The 25,768-nt window shown below is 47.0% G+C and overlaps 1 protein-coding gene across 1 annotated transcript; it reads right to left on the reverse strand.

The window, feature by feature from the left end:
* LOC125125546 (cytochrome P450 4F6-like) lies at positions 1 to 22,953 on the reverse strand. The gene is given in 14 exon segments (XM_047776724.1): positions 1 to 640; positions 850 to 932; positions 1,054 to 1,118; positions 1,199 to 1,332; positions 9,906 to 10,035; positions 10,246 to 10,312; positions 10,655 to 10,925; positions 11,671 to 11,753; positions 11,755 to 11,793; positions 14,924 to 15,051; positions 15,145 to 15,198; positions 16,800 to 16,944; positions 22,362 to 22,560; positions 22,851 to 22,953. Coding segments are annotated over 13 exon segments (1,575 nt in total). The 5' UTR covers position 22,560; positions 22,851 to 22,953; the 3' UTR covers positions 1 to 462.
* Positions 22,954 to 25,768: the final 2,815 nt, after the last annotated feature.

The following is a 25,768-nucleotide window of genomic DNA, read 5'->3' on the forward strand; positions in this document are numbered from 1 at the left end:
TACTGAGTACTGACATTTATCAGATATTGACTCAGTCGTTTGAGACAGGCTTGCTTATTCAATCCCAACAGCAGTGCAAGAAGGTGGCTACCATTCTGTAATAAAGGAACTAAGCCTTAGAAAGATAAACAATTTCCCCAAGCAAAACAGCTAGTAAATGGCAGACGGGGATGGTAACTTTGGTAGTCTAATGGCAAGGAGCGGTGGATCCAGGTCCTCTGCATCTAGCTCTCTGCTCCACCTTCCCTAAAGAGTAGTTCTGTCCTCCTGACCCCGCTCCCATATCAGTATTGCCCTCCATCCCAGTCCTCCACCTTCTCAGCTACACCCGCCCCCCTGGATCCTCATGAGACCCAAGAGCCCCCTGCTGGCTCTCTTGAGGTTCAGCACAGTTTTATTCCTGGGACTCCACAAAGTGAAGTGTGTAGGGTTAGGGTGGACCCCAGGCCAGGAGGTGGTGGGTCACTGCTGGCCTCCACGCAGAGGCTCCACCCGCAGCCAAAGGCCGCCCTCTGCCCGCAGGACTATCTCTGGCTTCCTGCGCGGCTCCTCCTCATCTGGCAGGACGCGGAAGCACAGCAGTGTGAGTGCCAGGACCACCTTCATCTCTGTCATGGCAAACGTCTGCCCAATGCAGTTCCTGCGGGGTGAGAGTAGGGACTCTGACTGCACCCAGGTCCCCATCGGGCCCCATCAGGCCCAGAAACTACCTGGGACACCTATCCCCTCCCGCAGGGATAGAGAAGGAGGCTAACCATGCCTGAGACCACCCCAACCTGGGCTTGCATGTCCCCTGTACCCCACCCCTCTCTTCACACCATGCCCGCTTCACACACCCACCAGCCTTACCTCGGCCCTGCCGAAAAGGGAATAAAAGCCAGAGGTGACCTCTTCTGGGGACTTTCTGGATCAAAGCGGAAGGGATTGTATACCTGGGGCAGAGAGGACAGGCCTGCTGGGTGGGGTTTCTCGGGACACCCGGACACCCCCAGAAAAGACAGATGTAGATAGAGTAGAGGGGAAGTGTCTGATTTCCCCAAGTGGGGGCAGCACCTCAGGGTCTGGCCAGACGGATGGGTTGTGATGAATCCCAAAGATACTGATGACACAGATGTTCCCTGTGGGGAAGGAGGAGGCAGTCAGGACGAGGGCTCAGCTGACAGGACCACCTCCCTCCTCCCTCTGAAATTTTGGGCACCTTTGGGGATGACCCGGCCATCTGGGAGCACAACATCCTGGGCACAGCAACGGGAGATGCCAGTGACTGGGGGATGCAGCCGCAGACTCTCCTTGATGCACATGGTCAGGAAGGGCAACTGAGCCAGTTCATCCCTAAGGAGCCCCCCCAAAACAATTATCCAAGGAGCAAAAACAGAGACACCCCTGGGCCCTGATGCTGTCCTGTGAGACACTCTCACCACCCCCACTGACCCTCACTCCTATAATAAAATAAATTCAAGGGAGTTCCCCATGAGGCTAAGAAGTAATGAACCCAACTATTATCCATAAGGACACAGGTTTGATCCCTATCATTGCTCAGCATTGCCATGAGCTCTAGTGTAGGTTGCAGATGGGGCTCGGATTCTGCATTGTTTTGGCTGTGGTGTAGGTCGGCCGCCGAGCTCTAATTCGACCCATAGCCTGGAAACTTCCATATGCTGCATGTGGGGTCCAACAAAAAAAGAAACCTGCTAAAAATAAAATAAAATAAATTCAATATGGCCAAAAAATTTAAGCATTAGATCATCAAAATCACAAAAGTCACTAGAAGAAAACAGACCTTAGAAGCATTTCTGAGCAAAAACACAACAGTTACTGGTATCCTTAAAAGTATTAATATAGTTGCATTTAAAAGTTTTTTGAATTATATAATTAGCTTAAAAAGCAAAAACAATTCTCTATAATGAATTTATGGGTTTACATGAATAAGATCTACTCCACTCTCTGGGGTAAGATGACCTAATATTATTAAGGTGCCAATTCTTTCTAAATCAGTCAATATAATCAATGTAATCCAATAAAAATCGAGTTTTGGAGGAAGATGGAAAGGAATTTGGTAGTCTTATTCAATTTGAAAGAATTAAAGATCACCTAAAGCTAAGTCAATTTGTAATTTCTGTTGTGGCTCAGCAGGTTAAGAACTCAACTGGTATGCATGAGGAGGCAGGTTCCATCCCTGGCCTCAGTCAGTTGGTTAAGGATCCCACATTGTCATAACCTGTGGTATAGGTCACAGAGGCAGCGTGAATTTGGTGTTACTGTGGCTGTGGTGTTGGCCGGCAGCTGCTGCTCTGATGCAACCCCTAGCCGGGCAATTTCCCTATGCCACAGGTATGGCCCTAAAAAGAAACACACACACACACACACACACACACACACACACACACACAAACCCTAAGACAAATACATAATAATCACTAAATTCTGTTGGGACAATTAGTTAGCTATTTAGAGAAAAAAATAAATTCCTACCTCAATACTTAGACCAATATAGATTTCATATGGAATACAGGATTAAATAAAAAAATAATAACAAAAATATGAAATAAACTAAAATTATATATAAAATACTTTTTGATGTCTTTTTAGGACCATACCTGCAGCATATGGAGGTTCCCAAGCTATGGGTCAAAGTAGCGCTGCAGCTGCTGGCCTACAATGCAGGTAAAGCATCACCAGATCCAACCACCTTTCAGCTCACCACAGCTCAAGGCAACACCAGATCCTTTAACCTACTGAGTGAGGCCAGGGATCAAACCCACATCCTCATGGATATTTTGATTCTTAATATCATGATCCAACAGGAGGTCCAATAAAAGATTTTTGAGTAGATTAAATCCATTAGAGAAAAACAAAGAGTTTTACATTTTAGTCTCAAAGTATGAAAGGCTTTTCTAAGCAAGATTTTTTTTCTTTTTTCTTTTTTTCTTTTTTTTTTTTTTCCTTTTTAGGGCCGCACGTGTGGCATATGGAAGATCCTGGGCTAGGGGTGGAATCAGAAATACAGCTGGCAACCATAACCACAGCCACAGCAACAGCAGGATTAAAACAACGTCTGTGACCTGCAGCACAGCTCAGGACAATGCCGGATCCTTAACCCACTGAGCAAGGCCAAGGATGGAACATGCATTCTCTTGGATGTTAGTCGGGCTTGTTACCACTGAGGCAAAGCAGGGACTTGTTTCTTTTTTAAGTACAGCGGCTGTAAAGGAAAAAATGTTGGAGTTCCCATCGTGGCTCAGTGGTTAATGAATCCGACTAGGAACCATGAGGTTGCGGGTTGGATCCCTGGCCTCACTCAGTGGGTTAAGGATCTGGTGGTGTAGGTCACAGACTCGGCTTGGATCCCACATTGCTGTGCCTCTGGCATAAGCTGGTGGTTACAGCTCTGATTAGACCCCTAGCCTGGGAACCTCCATATGCCACTGGTGGGGTCCTAGAAAAGGAAAAAAGATAAAAAGAAGAAAAAGAGGAAAAAAGTTAATAAATTTGACTACAAATAAATGAAACCAAACCAAAATAAAGTCAAACAACAATCTTGCATAAGAAAAAATAATGAATTTTCTTTACATTTAAAGAGTTGTTATAAATCAATAAGGAAAAATTACTAGGAAAAACTCAAAATGTAAAGGAAAAAATATGAAAACTGAAACTCTACAGAAAAAGAAATATACATGGTTGGTCAAAATATACAAAGAGAAACTTATACCCATCCTCCTTAAACTTTTTCTAAAGGTTGAAGAAGGAACACTCACAACAACATTCTGTGACGTCACCGTCACCCTAATTCCAAAACCAGACAAAGATACCACTGAAAAAGAAAACTATAGGCCAATATCTTTGATGAATATAGATGCAAAAATTCCTAACAAAATTTTAACCAACTGAATCCAACAACTTATAAAAAACATCATACATCATGACCAAGTGGGATTATTCCAGGTTCACAAGGATGGTTTGCAACATATGCAAATCAGCCAACATCATACACCACATTAACAAAAGAAAAGTCCAAAACTACATGATCATCTCAATAGATGCAGAAAAAGCATTTGACAAAGTCCAACATCCATATATGATCAAGACTCTTACCAAAGTGGGTAGAGAGGAAACATACCTTAGCATAATCAAAGCCATTTATGACAAACCCACAGCAAAGATAATACTCAGTGGAGAAAAGATGAAAGCCTTCCCACTAAAATCTGGAACAAGACAAGCACGCCCACCATCAACACTTGTATCCAACAGAGTACTGGAAGTCCTAGCCACAGCAATCAGACAAACAAAAGAAATAAAACGTATCCAAAATGGAAGAGAAGAGGTAAAATTGTCACTCTATGCAGATGACATGATGCTATACATAGAAAACCCTAAGGACTCAACCCAAAATCTACTCGAACTGATCAACAGATTCAGCAAAGGAGCAGGATATAAGATTAACATTCAGCAAACGGTCACATTTCTGTACACTAACAAGGAACTGTTAGAAAAGGGATACAAAAGTTCAATACCTTTTAAAAGTGCACCCCAAAAAATCAAATACCTGCAATAAACAGGACAAAGGAGGTGAAAGACTTATGTGCTGAGAACTATAAAATATTAATCAAGGAAATTAAAGAACATGTAAAGTAACGGAAAGATATTCCATGCTCCTGAGTTGGAAGAATTAGTATTGTTAAAATGGCCATACTGCCCAAAGCAATCTACAGAGTCAATGCAATCCCCATCAAATGACCCATGACATTTTTCACAGAACTAGAACAAACCATCCAAAAACTTATATGGAACCACAAAAGACCCAGAATTGCCAAAGCAATTCCGAGGAACAAAAGCCAAGCAGGAGGCATAATTCTCCCAGGCTTCAAAAAATATGACAAAGCCACAGTCATCAAGACAGTGTGAGGAGTTCCCGTCGTGGCGCAGTGGTTAACGAATCCGACTAGGAACCAGGAGGTTGCAGGTTCGGTCCCTGCCCTTGCTCAGTGGGTTAACGATCCAGCGTTGCCGTGAGCTGTGGTGTAGGTTGCAGACGCGGCTCGGGTCCAGCGTTGCTGTGGCTCTGGTGTAGGCTGGTGGCGGCAGCTCCGATTCAACCCCTAGCCTGGGAACCTCCATATGCCAAGGGAGCGGCCCAAGAAATAGCAAAAAAAAAAAAAAAAAAGACAGTGTGGTACTGGTACCAAAACAGACATACGGAACAATGGAACAGAATAGAGAACACAGAAAGAAGCCCAGACACCTATGGTCAATTAATCTTTGACAAAGGAGGCAAGAACATAAAATGGGAAAAAAACAGTTTTTTCAGCACGTATTGCTTGGAAACCTGGACAGCTGCATGCCAATCAATGAAATTAGAACACACCCTCACACCATGCATGAAAATAAACTGAAAATGGCTTGAAGATTTAACTATAAGACAAGACACCATCAAACTCCTGGAAGAGAACAGAGGCAAAACATTCTCTGACATAAACTTTATGAATGTTTTCTTGGGTCAGTCTCCCAAAGCAACAGAAATAAAAGCAAAAATAAACTAATAGGACTTAATCAAACTGACAAACTTCTGCACAGCAAAGAAAACCAAAAATAAAACAAAAAGACAACTTACAGAATGAGAGAAAATAGTTTCAAATGATGCAACTGACAAGGGCCTAATCTCTAAAATAGACAAACAATTTATACAACTCAACAGCAAAAAAGCCAACAACCTGATGGAAAAATGGGCAAAAGACCTGAATAGACATTTCTCCAAGGAATATATACACATGCACATGAAAAAATGTTCCTGCAATCCCACTCTTGGGCATATATCCGGACAAAACTTTCCTTGAAAAAGACACATGCACCTGCATGTTCATTGCAGCACTATTCACAATAGCCAAGACATGGAAACAACACAAATGTCCATCGACAGATGAATGGATTAAGAAAACGTGGTATATATACAATGGAATACTACTCAGCCATAAACAAGAACAAACTAATGCCATTTGCAGCAACATAGATGGAACTAGAGACTCTCATACTGAGTGAAGTACGTCAGAAAGAGAAAGACAAATACTATATGATGACACTTATAACTGGAATCTAATATATAGCACAAATGAACCTTTCCACAGAAAAGAAAATCATGGACTTGGAGAATGGACTTGTGGTTGCCAAAGGGGATGGGGAGGGAGTAGGATGGATAGGGAGCTTGGGGTTAATAGATATAAACTGTTGCCTTTGGAATGGATAAGCAATGAGATCCTGCTGCGTAGCACTGGGAACTATGTCAAGTCACTTCTGATAGAGCATGATAATGTGAGAAAAAAGAATGTATACATATATGTGTAACTGGGTCACCATGCTGTACCATAGAAAAAAAAATGTATTGGGGAAATAACAATTGACTACAATTTTTAAAATAATAATAAAATAAAATAAGTATGAAAACAGTGCTCAACTTTACCTGTATTTAAAGAGATATTCACTGAAATAATAAAGTATATTTCACCTAAGAGAATGGCAAATTTTTAAATTTTATAATGCACACTGTTGGTGAGGATATGAGGACACTGCCACTCTTAAAATCTGTTTGTAGAAACGAATTTGCTAATTAAATTGAAAAACTCAAATGGTCTTTGTTCCAGGAACACCACTTCTAGAATTAGTCCAAGAAAAACATTCACGCATATAAGCAAAGTGGATGTTCATTGCCTCAGGTTTATTATAGCAAAAGGCTTGGAAAAGATACAAATTGATGGGGAAACATTTAGATAAATTATGGTACATACATATAATAGAATACTATATAGCTATCAAGAAGAATAATACAGGGATTAACTAGTCCTGTCCCACTGTGCAGAGTAAATTAGTACAGAGATGCTGAAAGGCAACTTGACAAAATTTATTATAACTGAAAATGTCTACATAAATGTCTCCAACAGAAGCAGCTTGAGTAAGAAATGCTATGCAGCACTCAGAGAGAAGGAGCTCTAAGATGCATTACTGACTGAAAAGAACAAATGACCAAATGTGTGTGTCTGTTTATATTAAACTCTAATAACCTAATCTTATCAGGATGCTTCATTGGGTGCAAAAAAAAAAAAAAAAAACCTACTCTCATTATTGACTTTTCAACTTAAAGTTAATTTTCCAAAACTTAATAAATGAAAGGATCTTGAAGCTATATTGCCAAGGATCATGCCTGGAAGCTCTGTACATACTCTGTGCTGTAGAGACATAAGATAGAATGAATAAGGCAGGAGAGACTGTGAACAGATTAATGTAGGGACAGACTGAACAATGTCTGGAAGGACACAGGAAACCATAGAAGGAAGGAATGGGATTGGGATGCTGGCATCTGACAGAGGCTTATGGGAGGTGATGGATGTATTAAATAACCTTATTGTAATTATTTTGCAATATATACCTATATCAAATCATCATGTTGTACACCTTAAGCTTACATAATGTTATAAAACAATTATATCTCAATAAACCTGGAAGGGTGGATGGGAAGCTTATATTGTAAACCCTTTCATACTGTTTAGATTTTACCAAGGGACTAATTTTTTTGAAGTTGGAAGAAGCACAAAAACATTTTTCCACCTCAAGGACTGCTGTGCTGAGCAAAGCCTTCAAGGTGAGGGTACTACCTTCAAAATGTTTCTCCAGTCCAACACTTATTCTCTGTCCTTTAGTCCTTGGCCCAGAATCTTCCCCCTTGTCCCCCAGACTGCATCGCATTCACCTCCAGTTTGCCCCTGCAGCTAAAAGGAGATATTTCTCTTTTTTTTTTGGGGTCTTTTTTTGTCTTTTTAGGGCCACACCTGCAGCATATAGAGATTCCTAGGCTAGGCGTCTAATCGGAGCTGTCGCTGCCAGCCTACACCAGAGCCACAGCAATGCCAGATCCCAGACGTGTCTGCGACCTACACCACAGCTCACGGCAACGCTGGATCCTTTACCCACTGAGTGAGGCCAGGGATCGAACTCACAATCTCATGGTTAGTAATCAGATTCATTTCCGCTGCGCCATGATGGGAGCTCCAAAGAGATATTTTTAATACCCATATCTGAACTGCTCCCACCCATGTTCAAACATCTTCCATGGATTCCCAGTGCTCTCCATGTTGGTCATAGATCTCCCTTCAAGAAAAAATTTCCTGCTCAGCAGTAACAAACACTACTAGTATACTTGAGGATGAGGGTTTTATCCCTGGCTCCGCTCAGTGGGTTAAGGATCCAGCATTGCCGTGAGCTGTTGTGTAGGTCACATGTCTCGGACCCTGAGCTGCAATGGCTGTGGCAAAGGCTGACTGCTACAGCTCAGACTCAACCCATAGCCTGGAAACTTCCATATGACATGGGTTTGGCCCTAAAAAGAAAAAAGAAAGAATGGAACAAAGGCAGGAAGGAAGGAAAGGAAGGAAAGAGAGATAAAGGAAGGTAGAAGAAAGAAGAGAGAAAGAGGAGTTCCCGTAGTGGCTCAGTGGTTAGCGAATCTGACTAGGAACCATGAAGTTATGGGTTCGATCCCTGGCCTTGCTCAGTGGGTTAAGGATCTGGCGTTGCTGTGAGCTGTGGTGTGGGTCACAGATGTGGCTCGGATCCCGTGTTGCTGTGGCTCTGGCATAGGCCGGTGGCTGCAGCTCCGATTTGACCCCTAGCCTGGGAACCACCATATGCCACGGGAGTGGCCCAAGAAATGACAAAAAGGCAAAAAAAAGAGAGAGAGAGAGAGAGAGAAAGAAAGGAAGGAAGGAAGGGAAAGAAAGTAAGGAAAGAAAAGAAAGAAAGGACCTTGATGTACAACTTCAAGGAGTGCTGTTACCTGACAGCCTCCAGCTATAGGATCCCTGGGCTCTGCTGCAAAATTCATAGCAAGGCCACACTTTCCCAGGCAGCCTACAGCCAATGACTGAGCACAGTGGGCCACTACTGCCTGAGCATTTCTGCCCCATGTGACACTTCCCTAATGGTGCCCATTTGTATCTTTTATCCGATATTAGATTCCCAAACACTTGAAAACGCTTGATGTGCTTTCCAAAGCAGTCCAACAAGGGCTTCCATTACCAGATCCAGCTTTAACAAGAACCTCTCTGATCCTCACACTGCAGATTTTACAAGGGGCCAACCACCTTTATCTCCTCCCAGACATCCCAGGCTCACTCTTGCATGCTTCCATCCTGGCCTTTGCACAAGTTACCCCCATGGCTTGCAGCACCATCCAATAACCACATCCAGGTGGCAAATCGATATTCACTTCTTCACCATGAAGCCTCACCTCCTTTCATCTCTGCCCCAGGCTGGACCAAGTAGGACTCAAATGGGACTAGACTCTGAACTGAAAAAGGGGAAGTGTAGATATGTTTCCTGAGCAAAGAGATGGACCCCCGAGAGATTTCCTGGGAACCCCTGGGATAGAGTATTAGGTGGGTATTAGAAAGAAAAAAACTGTCAGGGCAACGGGGGTCTTTGGAGAAACAATGCAACTTCAAGCAGAAGAGCAAGGGAGGAGAGAAGATGTTAATATATTGAACATGTACTGTGCTGCATCTGTTCTGCATTGTCACAATTCTCCAAGTAGCACCTGTGGAGGGGAGATTCCTCACCCCACCCCCAAATTCATAGAGGAGAAAACACTATTCAGAAAAAGGGGACTGATTTTCTTGAGTCACATAGCCAGTTAGTGGGGCATTAATGAAGACACTCAGATCTTCTCATCCCCAAAGCCTCAGCTGTTCACACTGGGCACCACACTTTGCCTCTGGGCTCTGCTCCTATTCCCACTAAGCAATAATGACAGAATAATAAATATATATATATATATATATATATATATTTGTTTCCCCTTTCCCAGCTGGGGACTAGAGCCAATAAGAAGGGTTCAGGAAGACACCATGTGGACATGCACTCACCATTCAATCTCCTTAGGCTCACGGTCCCTCAGGAGCTCTTGCACCTCCTGCCGGCAGCGCTCCTGGTACTCCGGATGCTTTGCCAGGTTGTACAGGACCCAGGAGAGGCCACTGGCAGTGGTGTCATGGCCTGAAGGGCAGCCAAACAGGCTTGGGTCTCTGGGATACTTCAGCACCAAAGGGTGGACAGCACCCTCATGGTAAGACGCCCCCCACCCCACCCCCACCACCTCAAATAACATGGGAAAGATGGCCAAAAGGGGTGATCCAGGGCCACCAGCCAAGTCCCTCACATGAAGAGACCCCTGCCTCTTCTGTAGTCCCACACCGGGACCCTCACCCGCAAACATGAAGGTGTCAGCCTCGGCTCGGATGTCCTCATCTGACAGTCCTTTCCCGTCTTCACCCTGGAGAGAAAGCACCCCCCAAATCACATCAGCTCAGAGGACACCTGAGCCTAACCTGAAATTGTCCCTGAAGCTCCATCATCCTAACAGGATCATCCCCTCGTCAGCTCCAGAGCCCGCCCCACAGCCCTCCTCCTTGGTCTCCTGCCTCCTCTTTACTCCTTCCAGGCAGCCTTCTACACAGCCACGTCTGAAACTGCTCGCCGACCGGTCCCTCCCTTCCTCAAGCACCCTCTGTGACTCCCTAGCCCCCTCTCGATCAAGTCCATGTTCTTTGCTCTGACATGTGAAATCAAGATCCAGTCTACCTACCTCTTGAATTTAGATCCCAGAGAAGCCTACCTTGGCCAGCAGGAGCACATCAATGAAGTCCAAAGTCTTGGCCTTAGCCTTGGCCCTAAGGAAGTCTTGGGAACCCTGACTAATGAGGGTGCGACGCCGCTCCTGGATGACGGCATCTGTGAAGTCGTGCACCAGGCGGCAGGCCTTGCGGAAGCGCCTCCCTTCGGGGGTGAGGTAGTACAGGAAGTCCTTGTGCAGGAAGATCTGCTCATTCCGTTTTGTCACCAGGGCACTGAGCTCGGAGATTGCAGCAATGTATTCACTGGGTTTCCTACACAGTCACACCAGAGAGAGCCTTGAGAAGCAGCTTCTTGACACACAGGAAACCCTGGGAGCCCTTCCAGTCAGGAACCCAGGACCACATCCCAGCCAGAAAAGAGTGCCCTCCAATCAGGTTTCTCTCGCTGCCTCCCATCTCTGTCAACTGCCTCATGTCCTAGATCTCAGGGCGGAGCTTGGGGATCACGCTCATCTCTCCTCGCTCTTACACAATATCTGCCCCTGCCATCCTTCCTCAGCTTCTCCCAAATCTGCCCCATTTTCCCCACCAACGTCAAGCTTCCTCCTCTCTGGGGTCTCCTTCCATCCCGTCCGTCCACACCGACAGCCAGGCTTTGCCCAAGTCAGATGTCCAAACTCTGCTTTGACCACGACCCGCATCTGCTTGAGCACCTTCCCTGGCTCCCTGGAAACCTCAGCAAAAAGTTCATATCCTCTTTGTCTGGCTTTGGAATGTCCTTAAGCTATAGCCCCTGCCCACTCCTCCAACCTTATTTCCAATGTCTCTCCTCACTCTTACACCCACTTGGCTCACACTAGCTTCCTGGCCTCTATCAAGCAGTTCTGCCTGACCAAGAGGATCTCACCTTCTCTTTCCCCTTCCTGACCTTCAGTGTCCACCCCTCACCCACCTCCTCCAGGAAGGCCCTTCTGATCACCCTGCTCAGTCCTCCCCCTACCCCATCCACTCCCTTGGGTCTATGGCTCATGGTTCCAGGCCCTGGGACAAGACTCACTCCTGGCAGTTGCTGTCAAAACTGAAGACACATTTCTGCAGACTGTCCAGAGTCATGAGGCTGATGTGTTCAAACATGTCCAGACTGGGTGTGGCCCTCTGAGACCAAGCGCTGCCACTTGGCCTGGACAGAGAAGAGGGCAGAGCTGGGGCTGGGTATTGCCTCCCCAGAGCCCCTCTCCAACCCCAAACACCAAGATGCACTCCCCCAGACCCTGTCTCTTGGTCTCTGCCCTTGTCCTGCTTTACTTTACCCCATATTCCTGCTTGAAAAACAGTCACAGTGCTGACAAATGACTTAAGCTTAAGAACAAAGATCTAAAGGCATAAGTGATTCATGTGGTCAGCTGAATGAGGACATAATGCCAGACCTGTGCAGATTGGCATGCCATTTCCACAGCATGATATGTCCTGTTAAAATAAGAGAAAGAGGAACCTCATGGTCCCAAGTTGTTTATGAGCAGTCGTTAGCAAAATATGCATTAGCAAGGAGAACAAGGTGCAAACCTAGGCATGTCAGGTTGCCTCAGATAGGCAAGCCATTTGTGGAAGCACAATGATGATTCTCTAGATGATATGCATAGACAGCTAATGCCAAGTTTCCTCAAATGCTAATGATTGTTAAATGCCTAAATGTCAGAATAAAAGCTTAACCATCTACCAGCTATGTGATTTTTAAAATAATAAAAGAACTTTTAAAATTAAAAAAGTTCTTTAAAAAAAAACAAACCTGTATCCTGTACCTACAACCCCCTCTTCACTTGAGGTAATCCTAAAGAGCACAATAAAAGCATTGTCATTTCTTGAGGCAGCGCTCTTGGTCCCTGAGACCTTGAGTCCCCCGGTTCCCACCTTTAATTAAGATAAATGTCCCTGTGTCATGTTTTACATTAACTTTTTCTTAAGTTCCACAGCACCCATTCTTTGGCCCTCACCTGCTGAGCTGGTCCCAGCACCCTTGGTCAATTCATTGCTTTCCACTGGGCTTTTCCAGTGTCAAATATTTAGTAACACTTCAGATGACTTGCTTTGGTATTGGACAAACCAAGTTAGAGTTGCTGTGCCACCACACATAGCATCCTTCCTAGTGTGTGCTCCTTGGCAAGGCCCTAACCTCACTGGCCTCCCATTTCATCCTCTATAGTGTGGCAATTATATCATCTCTACTTCATAGGAATGTGAAAATAAATTAGACACCACATGCCAAAGAATTGGCACATGGTTTGGGATTTCCAATGTGTTAAATAACTGTTATTTCAGTAGCGTCTGAAGTTACGAAAACCTATCTTTTTAGGAAAACATTAGTTATTGTCATTTAATTTAGTGGTACACATAGGCTCATATTTTTATGAATAATAATGAGGAGATCCCTGTGACTAGTGTTGTCACTGCTATTTCTCTGGTTATAGCTATGGCATGGGTTCATTCCCTGGCCCGGAACTTCCGCATGCTGTGGATATGGCCAGCATCATCATCATCATCATCATCATAAAAGCAATGTTAGCGTCTCTGACCAATAAATCTAGTATAGAAAACAAGATGTTCAAACTACAGTAATTGGATTTTTTGAGAAATTAAAGCCTTTGCATCATCTAGAATAGTGCTAGAATTGCTAAAATTGTCATAAAATCAAGATTAAGTTATATGATCATACCAGACTAATTTCCAAGAATTCATTTTAACTAGAACTACCACTTTGTGTTTTCCCTTTAGGGTAATATTCCAATTATTAAACTACTTAAGTTGCTTTAAAAAAATAACTATTAACTACCATATCATCTTCATCATTACCATAGTGGTAGACAACTACAAAAAAGTCACCATTTCTTTGTCTCTCCCTATCTTTGCAATAAGACTGTGTGGCTCTTCCATTAGGAGATGGAACCTCTTTCTTCATCCCCTGAGTCTGAGCTGAGTATGCAACTTGCTTCGATCAGCGAACAGAAAACCATGGTGTGCTAGTTCTGAAACTAGGCTTCAAAAGGTGTCACATGTTTTTTCAGGCACCCCCGGGGCATATGGAAGTCCTAGATAGGAATTAAATACAACCTAAGCCACAGCTGCAGCAATGCTGCACCCTTAATCTACTAGGCTGGGCCAGGGATCAAACTGGCACCTCCACAGAGACAAACCAGATTATTAACCCACTGCACCACATTGAGAACTCTAGTACTACATGTTTCTAATTGTTCTCTTGGAAAAGTCTCCACCATGTAATCAAGCCCAGGCTAGCCTACTGGAGGATGAGGGACAAAAGCAAGAGTCCGCTTCCCCACCAAGGCTATCCTAGACCAGCCGATAGCTACCCAAGCTCCAAATATGCAACAGAGCTGAACCTGGGTCAGCAGAGCTGTCTGCCAAACCCACACATGACCACAGACACAGGAGTCATTCCAGCTAAGATAAAAAGAGCAAAACAGGAGTTCCCATCGTGGCACAGCAGAAAGGAATCCAACTAAGAAACATGATGTTGTGGCTTTGATCCCTGGCCTTGCTCAGTGGGTTAAGGATCTGGTGTTGCTGTGAGCTGTGGTATAGGTTACAGATGAACCTTTGATCTGGTGTTGCTGTGGCTGTGGTGTAGGCCAGCAGCTATACCTCTGATTTGAGCAAAACAACTGACACAGCATCTCATGAACGATAATAAACCCTAACTCAAGCAAGGGAATTTAAGGTGGTATGTAAAGCATAAGGAATTACAGTGCAGAAATTACCATTCTGGCTCAGCAGGAACTAATATCCATGAGTTTAATCCCTGGCCTCTCTCAGCGGGTTAACCATCCAGCGTTATCATCAGCTGTGGTTTAGGTCTCAGACACCGGTCAGATCTGGTGTTGCAGTGGCTGTGGAGTGGATTGGCAGCTGCGGCTCAGATTCGACACCTAGCCCAGGAATCTCCATATGCTACAGGTGCAACTATAAAAAGGAAAAGAAAGAACTTGCAATCTTTATTATTTCTATCTTGAAATTACAGAGCTTGCATGAGGCACACGAGAAACTAAGGCCATCTGATTATCTACTATGGGCTGGGAACATGATTCCTTTACATCATCTTGACCACCCTTTCAGAAGGGATTATTATCCCGACTTTAAAGATGAGAAAACTGAGGCTTCGAGAGGAAAATCAGTGATGCCACCCCCCACACACACACACAAAAAGCCATTCAGCAGAGCAGGATTCCAGACTATTTGTGTCCGAGGCCACTCCGCCTTTCCCAAGGCTCCAGCTGGGAACCTGGGTTCAAGAAACTCACATGCATGATGTCTGCACTCTTGTTGAAAATCTTCACATATGACTTCAAGATATCAAAGTGGAAGGCAGGTGTCAGCAGGCGGCGCTGGCGGCTCCACTTCTCACCAGCACTCAGCAGGAGCCCAACCCCTAGCAGGGGCAGCCATGGGGAGTGAGCAAGGGCAGCACCTTCCCCCAGACCCCCAAGGTTGTCCCCAACCTCCTTCACTCCCGGTTACTCACCCAGCCAGGGCTTCAGGAAGCTGTAGAAAAGCATATCCTTGGGTATGATGGTGGCTGACATGAGAGATGGAACATCAGGGACCATGGAGAGGAGGAAGGGAGGGACTTTTGCTCTACACTCCCCCTCCAATCCCAGCATGGCAGGAATGGGACCAAGGGCAGGGGAAACAGGGAGGAGGGGGGAGGTAAGAGCGGACAAGACCAGGCTGCAGCACAGAGTAGAACAAAGGCAGAGCCAACACACACACTCCTACATACTTAGATGCAATCCAACATGGCACAACAGGTCTCGGCACACCTTGACACGGTTCCTAGGAGGACTAATATGTTCTACACACCCAAGCACAGGAACCTATCAGGAACCTAGTACACCACATTTGCCCCATCACTCTCTGACATCTCCTAGAACATCCAACATCACCCCAATATGTATTAGCATGCCTTAACATGAAACAGCATACATGATATGTCCTGACATGGCATAGCCCTGACCTGGGCCTGAGGCAACATGACACAATCTTAGCATGCCCCACAGAGAGGCCCCAGATGGGACTTAAATACTGTCCCATTAAGGGCACAGACAGAGTCTGGGCGTGACCTAGACTTCCTCAGTATCCTCCTTCACCCTACCCTTAGCGTCAGGTGCTTAGGCTCAAGGGGACCCTCTGTGCTGAAAGGGACCAGAAGATGCTGTCCCACTCAGATACTGAGCTCCACCCACCATGAAGAGCTCTCCCTGTCCCCTTAAGCCTCCAGAGGCCCCCAGGACCAATCAGACACAGTGGGCCAACCTGAGGTCGCGTGGTATCCCTGCCCCACACACACAGTACTCTGGCCATCTCCCTACCCCCACACCGCCTTCTGGCTTAGGGTTCCTTCCATCAGAGGCAGCTCAGGCAGCAGAGAATACACAGAACTAGGAGGCAAGCTTCACATGCTACGTGGCCTTGAGAAGTTACTATGCTTCCCTGAACCTCTTTTTCCCCACCCTGGAAATGCCCACCTAGCAGGGTGGCTGGTGGATGAATATCTGCAGTATCTGCCTGTCCAATGTCTATCTCCTTTTCCTGGAACCAGCACCCCATACTGCCTCCACCGTCAACCCAAGTAGTTATGAGGGCAGCTGTGCCACCCCACCCCCTGCTCCAGAGCCGACCATATGACACTCAGCCTCACCAATTCAGCTGCAGTTATTAGGTGATGAAGTGGTCCCTGTGACCCAGGCCACTCCACTTTAAGGGAATTCTGCAACTTTTCCTGGGTCTGTGCGGCGTGAGCTCACTTGTCAGTGGGGATTGACCTTCTGGGATTCATCTTTACCAGCATGAAGAAGAAGAACCCACAACTTTGAGATGAAGACAGAGTCCCAATGACACTGCTTGAAAACCTAGATCCAGCCATGCCTGAAGGCAATGCTCCCTGAGCTTTTCACTCAAGAGATCCCCTTTCTTAGACCAACAGGGTTGAGTTTCCACCACCACCCAAAACTGGAAGGGATTTTGGCAACCAGAGAGAGCCAAGGACCTTCCCAGAGGAACCAGCAGGTCTCTGTCGATGCTGCCCATTCCCCTGCTCAACCTGGTCTGTGCAGGAGTGGGAAGGGCTTGGAGCAGGGGCAGGGGAAGCCTGGGGTAGGGAGGGCTACCGGGAGATACCTGGGGCCTGGAGCAGGGGAGCAACAAAGTTGGGGTGGACAAGCCGCAGGATGGGGTACAAGGGCCCTAGCCACCAGAGGTAGACGTCGTGGAAGTAGTGGCCCACATCTTCCATCAGCTGCAAGCCCTCTTCATTGCTCTTCGCCTGGGAAAGGATGGGGATGAGGCCTCAGAAACTACAACTGCCAACTCTATCCCCCAACCCACCACACCCACTCACCCTCTTCTCCCCTACTACCTGGGTTATTTTTCTATACTTCCCTCCATCTCACCAAGTCAGATTCTCTCTGTTGGTCTCTTTTTTCATACCTACCTATGTGCCTCTCTCTGTCCATTATTCTGTTCGTATCTGAATTGCAAACTGAAAAAAACACAGGGGGTGGGGAAGAGGAAGAGATAATAGATGGATGGGTAGATAGATATTTTTGGAAAGATGGATAGATAGATAGTAGATAAATGGATGGATGGATGGATAGGAAAATGATTTGATGATGGGCGGACAGATGGGTGGATTGAAAGAGGGACGGATAGATGAATGGATGGATGGATATATGATAGATGATGACTAGATAAATAAATTATAGATGGATTGATAACTAGATGGATATAGATGAGAGGTGGAGAGATGAGTGGAAAATGGATGGATAGATGGATAGACAGATAGATAGGTAACATATATACACCCGTGTATGTAAGTTTCTTTTCCTTCACTTATGTATCTCTGCATGTCCTCTCTCTCTCCCTTACTCTTTCTGTATCTCTCTCTGCCCCGATTTCTCTGACAACTCCTCAACTCTTCAACTCAACATCTCTGTTTCCCTTCATCTCAACACCTTCCACAGCTCCCCATCACTCTCAGAATCAATCTCCTGCCCCTACTTGGTCTTCAAGTCCTGCGCATGCTACACCCCTCTCCACCTTTTCCCTGCCTCTCACCTCCATCATCCTAGCAGCATGGAACTTCTTCTGATTGCTCAGAAGCCAGGAGTACACTCTCTCACCTCCAGACCTTTGAGTGCACTAGTCCTCTCCACAGAATACACTTTGCTTTCTTTGCTAAAAAAAAAAAAAAATGCCTGCTATTTATTCCAGACCCACTTGCATCAACTCTTCCTCCAAGAAGCCTTTCAGCCTGCCTGAATGGCAGAAGCCTTGCTTCCTCTAGGTTTTCCCAGCCAACCTCTCCCTCAGACCTACGCTGACCACACAGGACTGGGGTGTCTCTAATTCTGTGTATAAGATTGGGGTTCCTCCAGGGCAGAGTCTGGGGCTATCCCCCCAAGAATCTTCAAACAGTGTCCAGAATGGGGGGTTGGCAAATAAATGAAAGCAAGAAAGATATGACCATGGGAGCCCAAGAGAAGAAGGGGCTGTGGGACCTGAGAGGCTGTGCAGAAGCATGGTGGGTAAGGGCTCGCAGCACTCAGATGCTGACACAGCACCCACCTGTGGTGTCAGTGACAGACCAGGCAATGTCACAGTGGCAGAGAGAATGAGGAAGATGGTGCTGCCCAGTCAGATCCTCTATCCCTGGGGGTAGTTGGACACCAGCTGAGTTAAGTCCCTCAAGCCCTGCTCCATGGGGGCACCTGCAACCAAGGCAAGGACCATCACCCCAGAAGAAGCCCCTGCAGTAGACACTGTGTCAGAATGTTCACAGACAGAGAGAATCTCAGCTTCCTCCTGCTCCTTCTCTCCAGGGGACGGAGCATCTTGGAACATCTCCAGGTCCCAAGGGTACATCCCAGGGCACAGGGAGAAGACACACTCTCTGCCCACAGGGAAGCTGACCTTGGCTGGAGAAGATAGATTTTTCACATCCTGGGAGTGGTTCCAGCCCTAAGAGTGGCCACAGGAATAGATCCCTATGGGGGAGATTTGTGGGTGGTACAGTGACAAAAGGACTTGTCCCTGGGTTTGGGTCCCACATCCTTCCATATGGCTTCTATGTCCTTGGATGGTGAAGGGTCTGAAGTTCTGGGACCTTCCAGCCCTGGAAGACGTCACAGGACAGATGTGAACTCTACCTATCAACTAGGGCAGCTCTCCCACCTATGAGTCTGTTCTACTGCCTAGGCTCTGTGCACAGTGCATTCTGTCTGACAGTCTATCTATCTATCTGTCTATCTAGCTATCTATCTACCTAGCTAGCTAGCTAGCTAGCTAAAACATCCTGTCTATCCATCTATTTATCATAGTATCTCCCAGCAAGCCAGCCATCTCTCCTGAACCTATGGACACTCCCATAAATCATGCCATTTACAAATGAGGAAGCTGAAACCACATACCCCACAAGAGGAAGAAGCATGGGTCCCCTCCTGGTCAAGCATTCTCACACTCCTGAGGACCCAATCAAGCCTGACAAATAGTCCCAGGTGCTCCAGTCAAGGGAATATAAGTCTTATTCGCCTTTGTCACCCACTCCCTGCTCCCTGCTGACCCTGAGACACTTGATGAGATCAGTCCAGACAGGGAGAGGGACTCAGCCAAGATCACACAGGAAGAAACACGGAAGGAGAGAAGAGCGGTCAACACAAGCCTCCAATGCCAAGCCCTTGGATGGGGAGCCAGAACTGCAGTAACTCTGTAACATTCCTGCTGCCTCAGGGGCTGGCTGAGACATGTAACCTAGGGAAACCTTTACAATGAGCTTGGGACATCCTGTTCTATGACAAGCTGGTCTGGGGGAGGAGAGGAGAGGAGCTGGACAATCAGGATTTTGGCCATGGATAACAAAGGGAGGTGATGGCAAGCTACCCAGGCCTCCTCCATCACATTAGCAAACATTTATTAAGTGCCTACTGTATATCAGCCCCTGGGCTGGGCCACTGTAGACCTAATCTGTGCCTCCCAGACCTACCATCTACTCAGTAGAGATTGGGTAAAAAGCAAATGATTGGACAATTAACTGTGTAAGCAAGAGCCAGGCCAAGTAAGAGGTCAAGGGTTGGGTGGGAGGAGTTATTAGGGAGGCTTTTAGAAATTAGTTATATTTGAGCTAAATGGGAGAACAAGGAGGAATCCACTGGGTAACTGCAGGAAGGGAAGAGCCTCCAGGCAAAAGAACAGCACAAGCAAAAGCCCTGTGGTGAGAAGGGCTTGGTTCACTGAGGAACCAAGAAGCTCAGAGTGACTATGACATGCATGAGGCTGAGGAGGACACCAGGGCCTGGCCAAGAAACACTTAGCTTTTATTTTCAGAGGAATAAGCAGGCATTGAACAGTATTCATCCGAGAAGTTGCATGGTCTAAACTGAATTTCAGAAAAATCTCTCCAGGGCCAAAGAGACAGTGGAGGAGAGGGGAAAACAGTGGCAATGAAGAGACCAGAGAAGGGGGAGGGAGTGGGATGGATGGGGAATTAGGGGTTAGTAGGCAAAAACTATTATATGTAGAATGGAGAAGCAATGAGGCCCCACTGTACAGCCTAGGGAACTATATGCAATCTCCGTGTTACAACATGATGAAAGAGAGTAGGAGAAAAAGAATGGACATATATGCATGACTGGGTCACTTTTCTGTACTGCAGAAATTGACACTACATTGTAAATCAACTATAATTTTATTTTTTTTAAAAAAAAGAGGCCAGAGAGTAGATTAGGAGAGACTTCCTGGAGAAAGATGATGGTGGATGGGGCCAAGGGTGAGAGGAGATGCAGAGAGCACACAGATTAAGGGCAGATTATGGAGGCAGCACATTAGGGCCAGATGCACAGGTGAGAGAAAAAGGCAGGCTCAAGGGCCCCAAAATATGGGTTGAAAGGATGGACTAGACCAAGGGTGGGGGCAGGATTGGGGACGGAGCCAGGAGTTCAGATTCTGACCAAGGAATCTGGTGTTTAGGAGACACCCATGCCGTGAGAGGAGGAGGAAGGAGCTGGATAGGATGACCTTGGGCTCAGGAGAGATATGAACTCGGAAGTCACTTATGCAGGGAACTGACGGTCCACTTAGGAGCTGGAACCCTGGGGTAAGGAGGTGGTCTTAAGAGAGAATGAAGAAAGAGTTAGGATGCTGGGGTTTCTGCACATGGAAGGGTGGAGCAAAGGAAGAGCCAAGTGGAGACAGAAGGGCCATGAGGAGGTATAGGAGATACCAAGGAAGGAGGGTGGCCTAGAACCAAGAGGAAAAGAGGTCCAGGAGGACAAGGGGATCCACAAGCTCAAAGAGCTATGAGCAGGTGGATGAGGTGGGGCTGGATGGAGTCCATGGGATTTGGAGTCCTAGAGCTCACAGTAATCTTGTGGGAGCATGGTGGGGGTGGGAACCACACTGGAGCAGGTGAGAGCAAGCAGAGAAATAGAGGCAATGCGTGAAAACAGCTCTGTGTACAAAGAGAGAGCAGAATGAGCCCCGTTGGAAACAGGCAGGTAGGGATGTACATGTCACCCCTCTGTCCTGTTTTGTGACCTTCCTTAGCATCACCATAGAGGAGAGATCAGAGGGTGGGGGCGTCGGGGTTTGAGCTCACACAAGGCCAAAGTCTTCCAAAGAGCCATGAGGGAAAGCCCAGGTGGTAAGAGACTTCAGCCCATGTGCAAAGGATGAGAATCTAAGCTTGATGTACCCAAGGAAATGAGATTGAAAAGAAGCTGTTGGACTAGGGCACAGAGGTGACTGGACAGCCTGGCAAGGTCTAGGATGAGAGATGAAGAAAAAAAAGAAGCTAGAAGGAAAGGAAGTTGTGGTCAGAGAATGCAATCTGGAATCAGTGGTTTTGGACATTGTGCCTTTGCTAGTGATGACAAAGTCCTTATTGGGATTAGGGCCAAAGGAAGCTGACACAGCACAGAGGAAGGGGCTCTGGGGATGAGGCTAGGAAGGTGGGTCAGGAGCCCCCTCCCACCCTCCCAGGAAATTTGGCCATTAGGTCCGAGTGATTCCTTCTGAAAGAGGGAAGGGTCCACTTTTATCCAAGTTGAGCAGAGAGGCCCACTGATATATCCTGAGGGTGGAAGACAAGTTTGGAAGAGACAGATGCCAGAGGAAGGGGAGGAGGAGGAGAGACTGACCACACATCTCCTCAGCTCCTGCAGTACCCCCGTAGGGGCATAAGAGGGGTGGAAGTCATAGCTAATTCCTCTGGGAAGCAGAAGCCCAGAGAGGAGCAGACACTGACCTGAAACCTACAGAGATGGGCCAGGCAGGGACAGACCCTGGACAGTGGCCCTGAGGAGGCCTCAAGACCAGCAGTGGACACCACGGGGTCACTAGGGGACCCAGCTCTCTGCAGCCCATTCTGTCACTAGGGGACCCAGCTCTCTCCAGCCCATTCTGAGAGCTCCTCAGATGTGCACCAGTGTAGAGAAGACGGGCAGGAACATAACCCCAAACTGGCCTTGGGTGAGGAAGGCTATGAACCATGAAAATATTGGGGCATAGAGTGGACAGAGAGGAGAGGGTTCGACCCAGTGGGGAAGTGAGGAAAGTGGTCTCCCTTGCTTCTCTGCTGCCCTAGACCCCAGCTCAACCTCAGACCCAAGCTCCCAGAGCCTGATCCCCGACCCCTCGGGAAGTCCGCACACCATCATTCCCCAGACCCATCCTGTTGCCCACACTCACCAGGTCCCGGTGACCCCAAAACCAGTTCCGTTTTGGGGGTTGCGGGAAACACCGGAGGCGGCAGCAGTTGTCATAGAAGTCATAGATCCAGGACAGGATTCGGGACAGGAACCAGGTAGCACCGACCAGCTGCAGAAGCAGCCATGGGGAGGCTGACACAGGCCCCAGTCCCAGCCAGGACAGGCTCAGCTGCAACATCCTGCAGGGCAGATGGGGTAGAGAGTGAGCTCCTGAGACTCAGCAAAGGGACAGTGAGGGTGAGCTCTGAGGCAGAGACAAATAGACAAACAAATACAGGGAGAGGAACAAGGGGGTGAGTGCTGGGGAAGGAAGGGCTCAGAGATGGGCAGACAGAGACTCAGAGAGGGGTGGAGACCCAGGAAAATCCAGAGGAAGAGAGAGAGACAGGGAGAGGGCGAGAGAGAAGAGAATGAAGAAATGCCCACTTGGAATCAGTGGAAAGTTGCCTTGGGCAGTGCCCCTCCCTACCCTGGACCAGAACTTTCAGCCCCGCCAACGCCAGTACTGCACCTTCTGTCTGGACAACTAGCCTCACACAACTTCTTCTGTCCTCTTCCTGGGGAGACTTCTTCCCTGTCTTGACCTCTGAAAGCAGAGAGTCGGGCTTTGAGTGGGTCAGCCAATCCCTGCTCCCCTGGCTGCCTCCTCCCCACCTGGAGTCTGCCCAAGACTTGGAAACCGGAGTAGCTGGCTCCAGATTTGCAACAGCTCAGATTCACGTGGTGCAGATGCTGGCTTTCAGGACTCAGCACCTGCCACTCAGCTCGTTGGAATGTAGACAAAGGTGACTCTGTGCCCCTATGTTTACCACTGCCCTTGCCCTTCCAAGGCCAGGGTGTAGCAGGTAAGAAATTATGAATGTCCGAGTGCCAACCATGTCCCAAAACATCTATGTGGCTCTCACCATGCGTGAGCCAGGAGGGCAGCATGCACCATTTCTTCGCACAGAATCAGGAAGCCCAGAGGCAAGAAACCTCTAGCCTCCGGGACACACAGCCTGGCAGGAGTTCAAGCCTAACCACAAAGCAACCCAGGCCTTGGGTTGAGATGGGAGTGCTGGGAGCAGGAACAGAACAGCCTGGCTGGGGATTACCACAGCAGATTCAGCAGGTCAAGGGCTCAGTCAACAGAGGGCACCTGAAGGCATGAAGGGGAAGGCTAGGAGGGGCCAAGAGAGAACAAGGTCCACGCAAGGGGGGGCTGAGCTGGGAGATCCTGAGTGGAGTTCGGCCCCGCCCCCACTCTGACGATGGGCTCTGCCAACCCTCTCTGGGCTCAGCCTTCCCATCTGGGAAATGGGATGTTGGATGAGACCCTGAGACAGGGACAGAGGAGGATTCCACAGGAACATGAGGCCCATCAGGAGACTCAAAAATGATGGAGTGCACGAAATGGGCTGCCAATAATACTTATGCTACTGTGTACCCATACACCAAACAAAGAAAACCTACTCTGTGCAGAGAACTGTGGGTAATTAGTGCCTGCTGTGTGCTGGGTGTCTCAAAAAGCATGCCTACTATATGGCAGCTGCTCTATATAAAGTATACCTACTATGTTCCAGGTGTGCTACCCAAAGTGCATCTAGCACTTCCCACTATGGCAGAACGGCATCATGCAACTTCTCCTTTGGAAGGCCACCCAGAGCAGTAAATTCTGGCCCCATATGGAATCTATAAGCAGATGTGGAATTTCCATTAGCCATGACCAATACTCAATTCCCCACAGGTCTCTGCTCTAATCAGAAGGGCAAGATCTGGGCCTGCAATCAGAAGGGCCTGGCTCCCCGGATTCCTGGGTCAGGTGGTAGAAGGAGAAAGGGAGCCAGCATTGAGGGCAAGAAGCCTCAGGGGGAGACTTTCTGTTCAGCTTTGGGGATGTTCAGGAGCATCCCCAGATGGTTTTTCAGCAAACAAGGAGCACCTCAGATGCCAAATCACCCAAGCCTGGCTTATGGAAGGTCTCCAGCCAGTGTTGGAAGGAGTGGAGCCACTCACCACCCTGCTCCTTCTCCTGAGTCCCTTCCCCCCCATCCAGAGCCAGGCAATAGGCAACAGGCAAGCCTGTGTCAGACTCATGGTGGTGGTCACTGTGAGTCACCAGCCTTGGGCACATGCCATCATCTCTCTGAACCTCAGTCTTTAATCAGCAAAATGGGCTGATAAGACCTCACAGAGAGTTGCAAGTATCCTGTCAGACACAGGTAGAGGGCCTTGCCTTGTGGTTAAGGAACTGGCATTGCCACTGCCACAGCTCTGGTCACTACTGTGGTGCAGGCTCCATCCTTGGCCTGAAACATCCCAATGCCATAGGCGTGTCCAAAAAAAAAAAAAAAAGATGCAGGTAGAGAGAGGAGAGGAATGTATGTTTCAAAATGGTATGTGAGTAAAGGTTCCATTGATAACTAAAACTTACAAATATGTGTATTGTGCACATGTTTGTATACACATTGGGAAAAAATCAGGAAGAATCCACACACCACAGAAGAATTGGAGGAAGTAGAATTGTAGTCTCTAATGCATTCCATCCATGCTGAGCTGCTGTAACTTTTATTACCAAAACTCAATTTTGAAAAGAAATAAAGATTTGGCACGATGAGTGGCACATAGCTTGCACACAAATCAGATGCGTAATTCTTATTTTGTTACCATAGAACACGCCTCCCTAGAATCAGCCTGGGGTCTCTCTAGAACAAATATGTAGGGCAGCTTGCTGGCTGCAGTTTCACCTTTCATAAAAGAAATGTAAGAGGACCCAGATTAATGGAGAGATATACAATGCTCATGGTGTGAAAGACTCAATAGTGTTAGGATGTTGTCTCACTAAATTGATCAATTGATCTATAAGTTCTAGGAAATTGAATCCCAGGAGGACTTTTTAGAGAATTAGATAAGCTAATGATAAAATTTACATGAAAGTGCAAAGAACTTAGAATAGCCAAAATCTTTCTGAAAAGAAAAAAATGTGGTTGAAAGATTGATACGAGCCCCCCCACCCCTGCACATATATTAAGGTGGGGGGGGGCTGCAAGTCTTTTAATGGCTGCAAGTTTGGGATGTGGAATTTGCAAAACTAGGGGTTGAATCAAAGCTGCAGCTGCCAGCCACAGTCACAGCCACAGCATTGCTGGATCCCTACCCCACTGAGCAAGCCCAGGGATCAAACCCGCATTGCATGCATACTCGTTGTGTTCATTACCACTGAGGAACAACGGGAACTCCCTGATAAATCCCTTTTAAGACACACTCTAAAGCGATAGGAATTGTGACATTGTGTTATTGACCAAAGACTAGACACATAAGTCAATAGAACAGAATGGAGAGTCCAGAATATTTTTAAAGAAATGTGCAGGTCAATGTACAAAGCATACTCTTTTCAATAAGTGATAC

This window comes from Phacochoerus africanus, chromosome 4, assembly GCF_016906955.1.
Source record: "Phacochoerus africanus isolate WHEZ1 chromosome 4, ROS_Pafr_v1, whole genome shotgun sequence".
NCBI classification, from domain to species: domain Eukaryota; kingdom Metazoa; phylum Chordata; class Mammalia; order Artiodactyla; family Suidae; genus Phacochoerus; species Phacochoerus africanus.